General features: G+C 36.2%; 1 protein-coding gene across 1 annotated transcript in view; it reads left to right on the top strand.

The window, feature by feature from the left end:
* The window catches only part of LOC116840851 (cysteine protease ATG4B), a 439,371-nt gene extending 431,716 nt beyond the window's left edge, over positions 1-7,655 (top strand). Inside the window, exon 10 of the mRNA XM_032808122.1 lies at positions 7,514-7,655. Within this exon, the coding sequence (XP_032664013.1) occupies positions 7,514-7,581 (68 nt within the window). The 3' untranslated portion in view covers positions 7,582-7,655. The remainder of the gene's footprint in view (positions 1-7,513) is intronic.
* Positions 7,656-8,944: the final 1,289 nt, after the last annotated feature.

Raw genomic sequence — 8,944 nt, 5'->3', positions numbered from 1 at the left:
TATATATATATATATATATATATATATATATATATATATATATATAACAAACATTACTTACAGACTATATACAAGTAAACAAAAATGAATCTGACGAAAATGGTAATGAGACAGACGTCTCGTTACACTTCTTATGAATATAATTTCTTACTTTACATGTAAATAATATTAATATATATGTAAATTGTCTGTGTTACATATATGTTAATAAAGGAAAACAATACATTTTATCAATAATGATTAACGTTACACACACACACACACACACACGTACACGCACACGCACACGCACACGCACACGCACACGTACACGCACACGCACACGTACACGCACACGCAACCACGCACGCACACACACACGCACACACACACACACACACACACACACACACACACACACACATACATACACCGTCTCCAGTACCGCTGAGGTAAAGATAACGAGTTTTCCCCACCTCCCGTAATCACGAACCGCGAGCCTCGGAGCGTGCTAACTCGGCGCGGCGCCGCTACGTGGCCTCGTCTCGCGATCAAATTTCGTGAGCGTACACGATATAAGGAGAACACTCGGCGCTACCAGCAAGAGTCGTCGACTCGTCTCTCACGAGATCGGTTAGGAAAAATATCCCAGCACACGACGCTCTTCCTGGTGACGAGTTGCCGGTTCGACCACTAACGCGCTCTAATCCTTTTAACGAACGCGTTGCCGATACAACCATCGTCATTTTGCTTCCTTCTTGACGAACACGTTGCCGATTCAACCGTCGTCATTTTTGCATCCTCTTGACAGATGCGTTGCCGATTCAACCGCTGTCACTTTCAACTCCTGGGGAACATCGTGTCGCCGATTCGACCGCGTTCTCATCCGCTGACAAACGCGTTGCCGATTCAATCGTCGTCACTTCTGACTCCTAGGGAACATCGTGTCGCCGAGTCGGACGCGTTACCTATCCGTTTGACGGACGTGTTGCCATTGCAACCGTCATCCCGTGTACCCTAGCCGTACGAGCCGAATTCGGCTACACCGCGACACTCCCATCATATAATGTCTATACTTTTTTTGAAATAAGATTTCATTTAAATAAATTTAGGTTGTAAATAGAATCGCATCTCTCTCTCTCTCTCTCTCTCTCTCTCTCTCTCTCTCACACACACACACACACACACACACGCGCGCGCGCGCGCGCACGCACACACACACACACACACACACACACACACACACGAACCCCGACTCCGGCGAGCGAATCAAAGTAAATAGAAAATAAACCGTCACAGAAGAAAGACGATCATCAACAAACTTTATCCAAGGGACGTGTAAGGAACGTCTCCAGGCAGCAAGTTGTCGTTATTTTGACATCAATATGTCGCCACTATTGGTCAGTAACGTCATTTGTCCTTAAGGGGCGCCGCACACGAATTGACATAGTAGTAACATAAAACGTACCGTAAGAATTGACCAATCACTTTGAGTATCGTCGAATCGTAAGGTCACCAATTTTGTGAATACTCGATTGTAATTGGTCCATTTTTAGGGTACGTCTTACGTTACTGTTACTCATATGTCAATTCGTGTGCGGCGCTCCTTAAGGACGAGTAACGTTATATTTTAAGACGTCAAAGTGACTTTGCAAAATGACATTATAATAACGTTTAATTTACCATGTTATAGAAGTGAATAGAAAGATAGTATAGTGAATTTCTTTTTCGAATAAAAAGATAAGTTTGCTATTCTTATAGATATATTTTCATATAATAATAACGTTGAAACGTTGCATATTACAATGCAATGTTGCAGAGACATTACAGTGGCATCCCACATGGCACAAGATTTAAAAGATGCCCCAAAAACATCCAGAGGATTGTTAAATGTCTGCCTAAGTCCTCAGAATATCCTAGAAATATTCTGACGATTTCTAAATGTTCATACAAGTCCCCAAGATATCTCTTCAAGATCTTATGCTATAAGGGATTAATTTGAAATATTATTATACTTTAGCAATATTACAGCAATATTTAAAAAAATATTACGAATATAATATATTTTTTATTTATTTACTAGTTATTTTTGTTACTTATTGGGCAAATATTTAAAAAACATTTGAAAAGATATTTTTAAAACCTTAAAAATAATGGGATCAGTTCTCTTTTTTCATTAAAATAATGTTTTATAACATTTGGAAAAATGTTTTGCTTTTTAATATTTAATAAACATGTATTTTAACATTTAAAAAACGTTTTTCTAAATGTTAAATCTTAAATTTCTAAATATTTTGATTTTTAATATTTAATAAACGTTTATTTTAACATTTAGAAAATATTTTATAAATGTTAAATATTAACATTTAACATTTATAAAATATTTTCTAAATGTTAAAATAAACGTTTATTAAATATTAAAAATCAAAACATTTTTCCAAACTTTAAAAAACGTTGAAGAAACGTCTTTTTAATGAAAAAAAGAGAACTTATCCCATTATTTTTAACGTTTTAAAAATGTTTCTTTAAATGTTTTTTAAATCGTAATGTTTTGTAATGTCAACATCTAGGTAAACAATTTTATATAAATATTTTATGCATGTATCTCTAACTTCTCTTTTATTACATGAAATATTAGAACTATAAATAGTTTATTTTTATGGCTGTATTAAATAATATTATGTAACGATCCGTATAAATGATCATTACGAAACCGGTTCGATAAACGCATAACAACGCGACCGCGAAAAAGAAACATGAGAGGACAACGTGTCCTCAGGAAAACAAACACCAAGACCGTCGAACATCCGTGGTAGATAGCGAATCAAGCGTGATTCGCAAATATAAAGCACCGCGAATTCTAGATCGGGATCAGATTCCGATCATCCGCTTTTCGAGAGATCAGAATATGATCCGCTCTTTAGAGAGATCCGAACCTCCGCTACCGAATAAGATTACTGAACCATCTTTTCGACTACCGTTCCTGGTGGACTTCCGTTCGCGAATACGCGACAGGAGTCACTTCGCAAGAAATAGCGCAGTAAGGTGGTAAACTAGAAACATGAAAGTGTGTGAGGTCTCGAGTTCGCGTTCGATCAGTACTGGCCAAATTTTCAGGTGCGAAAATAGTGAGAAATCAAATAAAAGAGCTAAATTTCATTTAAAATCAACATAAGCTGACTAGTTGCAACCGTTTCTGCAAGATATATATTATTTTAACCAGTGTCATACGTCATTGTTGCGTCATTTTATATAAAAAAATGACGTCATTAAGTCGTCGTACATATGACGTCATTGGTCTGTGACTTAGGACCGTCAAAAAGACGTCATTATTTGGTTAACTTGAAAGATAAACGACGTAAAATTCAGAATCAATTTTTATATATAAGGACATTTTCAGGATATTGGTAGGATTAAATATTGTTATCTACGCACATCCGTTGCCGTCGACTCACGAATATGTGATATCGGCACTGTTTAACCAGATCACTCCTGGCAGACTTCCATTCGCGAATACGCGACAGGAGTCACTCCGCCTTCGGCTCACGTTTTCGTGACGCTGAGCTAAATACCGTCATCCGTCAAATTCCACGGCCAACGAAGGTCCGGGAATCAATCCGCCGGAAGAGCGCTTTAAAGCGACCTTCACACCGTTAACCGGATCTCGACCCCGCTTTAAAGCAAGCGAGATCACACCGTTATCAAGTTGCAGTGTGCGAACTCACTTCCATAGCGTCGAAGCATCGCTCCATTGCAGCGCAGCTTCGACACCGTGTCATACTGATGCACGATAGGATTACACCGTCGTTGACTCGCCAGGACGCGAGTCGGCCTCCGAATTACTAGATACTGCACTCGGGAAGCGAGATCAGGATCACTCCACTACCGCGGCGCATAAGCGCGTCCGCGACACTGTATCTACCGCATCCGTGATCTCGCACGAACGAGCCGGCCTCACTCGACGACTAATGGCTCTCCATACGACGACTAATGGCTAACCAGTGTCATACGTCATTGTTGCGTCATTTTATATAAAAAAATGACGTCATTAAGTCGTCGTACATATGACGTCATTGGTCTGTGACTTAGGACCGTCAGAAAGACGTCATTATTTGGTTAACTTTGTGACGATCCGGAAATCGTCACGACGTCACGAAACAATTAATAACAAAAACGCCGAACAACCGCGCGCGGAATAACCGCAATGTCAACAAACAGTCGAAACTGTTTGTTATAATTTTGTATAAAAGCCGACGGAAAATTGATATCGAGAGAGATTGATCGGGAAGCTCCTCTCAGGCGCACGACCGACCAGAACTCGCAAGTCCTAGAGATCCTAGACATTCCGTCGACCGAAGTGGATACGCGACGTCGACATCCTCTCCGATACCGCTCTACCGACCGAAGTGGATTCGCGACGTCGGTTTCCTACCCAGACTCCACTCTGTCGACCGAAGTGGATTCGCGACGTCGACATCCTCTCCGATACCGCTCTACCGACCGAAGTGGATTCGCGACGTCGGTTTCCTACCCAGACTCCACTCTGTCGACCGAAGTGGATTCGCGACGTCGACATCCTCTCCGATACCGCTCTACCGACCGAAGTGGATTCGCGACGTCGGTTTCCTACCCAGACTCCACTCTGTCGACCGAAGTGGATTCGCGACGTCGACATCCTCTCCGATACCGCTCTACCGACCGAAGTGGATTCGCGACGTCGGTTTCCTACCCAGACTCCACTCTGTCGACCGAAGTGGATTCGCGACGTCGACATCCTCTCCGATACCGCTCTACCGACCGAAGTGGATACGCGAAGTCGGTTTCCAATCTGTGCCTCGCTCCGTCGACCGAAGTGGATACGCGACGTCGACATCCTTTTTTCCTCCTCACGCTACGCCGCTAACACCTACGATCGCGAACGCATACAGGGCGTAAGATAACGGCGACAACGAGCGCCTTTAAACCAGCAAGGAAAGACCAGGATAAATAAACAGATTAAAGCCGATGAGGCAACGAAATCCGAACGACGAACAATAGTGTATCCGGAAACAATTCCGACCGCGTCCCGCCGGCCGCTCGCGCGCCCGACGCTCGCAGCTGATCGCGAGACGACAACAACGGCTCACGACGAGAGCAAAAACGCGACCACGCGCCAACGGCGTAACGTCGCCTGTAAATAATTGTAAATAGCCTCGAAAGTAGAATATAGTTTCAATTATTATCACCTATACCACTGGTTTTCATTTCACACACGAAACCCGGACCACACCGGCTAAGACTATCCCGCACGTAACGTAAGGCCGTTACAACTTGAAAGATATATTTTTATATATAAGGACATTTTCAGGATATTGGTAGGATTAAATATTGTTATCTACGCACATCCTACTGTGATATTCAATTATTACTTCCTATGGACATTCAAAAAGCGGATATACAGATGTCCTCGGTATATCCTATATATATTTTTTGGTTTTTACGGACACGTTCTGGATATCACTAAATCCCTCGTGATACATCTACTGGATCATACCTAAGATCAATTTTTACTATATGGGTTGCATATTGCACAAATAATTATAAAGATTTTCATCACTATAAGTAAGATGAAGAAAATTGCGTAGCAACATATATATTAGACTTTTTCAGAAAAAGATAAAAATTAGACGCCAAAGTTATGCGTTTGTGCGTATGAATAGAACTATAAAAAAGCAAATGTTCCAATTAAATATATTTTATTTATAATTATTTAATTTAAAATTATTTGATTTATAATTTAATTTAATTTTAAGTTCGGTAAAAATCATATTTTAGAAAAATTACGATTTTACAAAAAATATGTATTATTCAACAATCTTAAGAAAATATTCAAAATATAATTTTAACATGATAAATCTACATTTTTGTATAAAAAAATATGAGACGTGAGAAGACATAATATTAATAGGGGAAAAGTAAAATTTTTTCTTGAAAAACATTTCATTTTCTACTATTTCGGGAGAATTATTATTACAATTATTATAAAAATCTCTGATTTTATAATAAATATAAAATGGTAAATATCTATTATACCTAAATAAAAGTTTAGACTTGTATATTATAGACTTTCATATATTATCATAATATTATATATTATCATATATTATCATAATTTTATTAGAGAAGGAAATATGATTTTTCCCTAAAGATTTCTGTATGTTTTTATGAAAAATTTAAGAATATTTTACTTTTTACGAAAACTTTAATTTTTATGTAAATCAATTTAATCAGAAATATTTTATATAAATTTTAATTTTACATTTTCCAAGTTTTTAATCGATGTAGTATCAATCGATATATATAAATTAAATTATAATTTTATATAAATTAAATCGATGTAGTATCGAAATACAAGCTATTACAACACAGTGAAATAATTAAAGATGGTGACATTTTTCCTCAATAAATTTCATAACACATTCCGTATTTGTTTCGAAAAAAATTTTTTTAGTAACTCATGAAATATACCTGAAATATACAGGATACATAAAAAGTACAGAGACGGCAAAAAATCTCGAAAACTAAGCATTTTAGGAAAAAGTATTTCAGATAAAAGTTGTAGGGTTTCAACGGATATATTTACCGATCTTATCAGCTTGACCTTGGATAGCGTCGCCAAGGTCAGGACAAGGTCATCTTAAATTTTTTAAATAGAACCCCCTATTTTTTATTGCATATTCTTGTAGCTTATCTCAAGAGCTTTTCGAAACACTATAATAATGTATTTTTTTCATTAAGTACTTTCTTTGTAATGAAACTTGAAAGTTACAGTATCGCCAGCATTACTCAAAGTGTACCACGCAGAGGTTGCTAGGTCATATTTATACCTTCGTGTATGTGTGTGTGTATATATTGTGTGTGTGTGCGTGCGTGCGTGTGTGTGTGGGTATGTGCGTGTATGCGTTTATGTGCATAGATGGATACATGGGTGATTGGGTGAATGTTTACCATGGTAAATTAAGGAACAGATAAGGACTGAGGACCGTCACAAGACAAGAATATGCAATGAAAAATAGGAGGTTCCATTTAAAAAATTCGAAGTGACCTTGATGACGCTATCTAAGATCTAACTGATGAAATCAATAAATAAATCTTTTAAAACCCTACAATTTTTATTTGAAACACTTTTCCTATGCTTAGTTTTCGAGATATTTTCCTGTTCCGATACTTTTTATACACCCTGCATATTTCTCCATTATGAATATAAGATATATTTATAAGATTGTAAAACTCAGTTTAGAAAAGTGTTGTCATTTTTATCTGCGCGACTGATCTACACGACCAACGTTGTTTGTAATGTTATCGGCAATAATCGCGAAAGTTAAAAATGCGCTTGGTCTCTGTAGAGATTTTATTTACAATAGTCTACATTATTCTATAAGTAAAAAATTCAACTAATATGTCTGACAATACACAATTTCCATTGTAATATTTGACAATATAAAATTGGAATTTATTATAAACAGTTATTACATAAGTTTAATTCTTTGTGCAGATGTAGATTTTGAACACATTGAACGTCAGTATGATACGTCTGATGAAGATTTCGAACTGCTTGGTTGACGACTACCTGGTGGACCATCTAGTATTGTAACAACGTGGAAAACAACAATCGAACATTACATAATGGTGTGCTCTTCGAAACAATTTATATTTTTTATTAACACATACATAACAAGAAACTTATTAATAGTATATAGTTATTTACATTTAAATATTCACATAAGTATAAATGTACACGAGATGTCCAAGAAAGTCGTGTACAAATTTTATATATTATATTCACTAGATCAAGCAGAGAAAGTTTACATGAATCTATATTTAAAAATATTTTAGTAAGGATTTTTAATGTTTCCGAGATTCAACTGTAATACTTAATTGTAATTTAAGATTTTTTCTTTATAAAAAGTATTCATTCTTCTTCGCAATTTTCATGGGAACATAGAACGAATTGAACCCTTATAGAAATATCATACTAAGAATCATTGATAATTACTTATTATCCAGTATTTTTAATACTGAAAATAAGTAATTATCAATGATTCTTAGTATATGATATTTCTATAAGAGAAGTAAACATAAAATCCTATATTTTACGATATTCGCAATAATATTAATTAAATATTAATTAAAGAAGACTGATGAATGATTACATGCAAATGGTAGATGAGTTGTAGTGGTGCCATTTGCCGTTATATATTATATTAGATCAAACTAAACAAAATAATTTTCTACCATTTTGTAAATGAGCACATAGATTTTTAGATATTAATTAAAGAATATTTGTGCACAATCATGTTATAATTTTCTTTCATTAACCTTCTAACAGTGTTCGTTTCGGATATACTTTGACCGTGTTCAGGGTCTAAATAGACCCAATGGTGAGAACTTACTATTTAATTGACATATATGTATTTTTTGATATCTTTTATTTTAGCATTATATAAAATAATTTAGTGCAATATGTACTGACTCTTTCTAAAATAACTCGAAAAGTCGCGAAATATCACATTTTTATTTTAGAATATTAGAAAAACTGTGTGAACTTTAAAACTGCTCTGGATCAAAAAAGACCCAGAGCACGGCTAGAAAGTTAATAACTAAAATTTTGCGTGGTTATTTGAAAAATGATAAAAAGCATTTTTGTTCAATTTAACTTAATGTACAAACACATAACATAGCTATCTCATCTATATCACGCGTGATCATTCACCAATTTTCTTTAATTAATATCTCGATTATTATTCCAAATATTGCAAAACGATATAGGACTTTTATGCTTACCTCAATCTGTTCTATGTTTTCACAAAAATTGTACCGGAAAATCTGGGACATTCTGTGTGTGTGTGTGTGTGTGTGGGTGTGTGTGTGTGTGTGTGTGTGTGTGTGTGTGTGTGTGTGTGTGTGTGTGTGTGTGTGTGTGTGT

This window comes from Odontomachus brunneus, unplaced genomic scaffold (assembly GCF_010583005.1).
Source record: "Odontomachus brunneus isolate Ranch 3 - 2012 unplaced genomic scaffold, Obru_v1 Obru_scaffold_012, whole genome shotgun sequence".
NCBI lineage: Eukaryota > Metazoa > Arthropoda > Insecta > Hymenoptera > Formicidae > Odontomachus > Odontomachus brunneus.
Note: the sequence above shows the minus strand (reverse complement) of the source record. Positions and strands in the feature narration are given on the sequence as shown.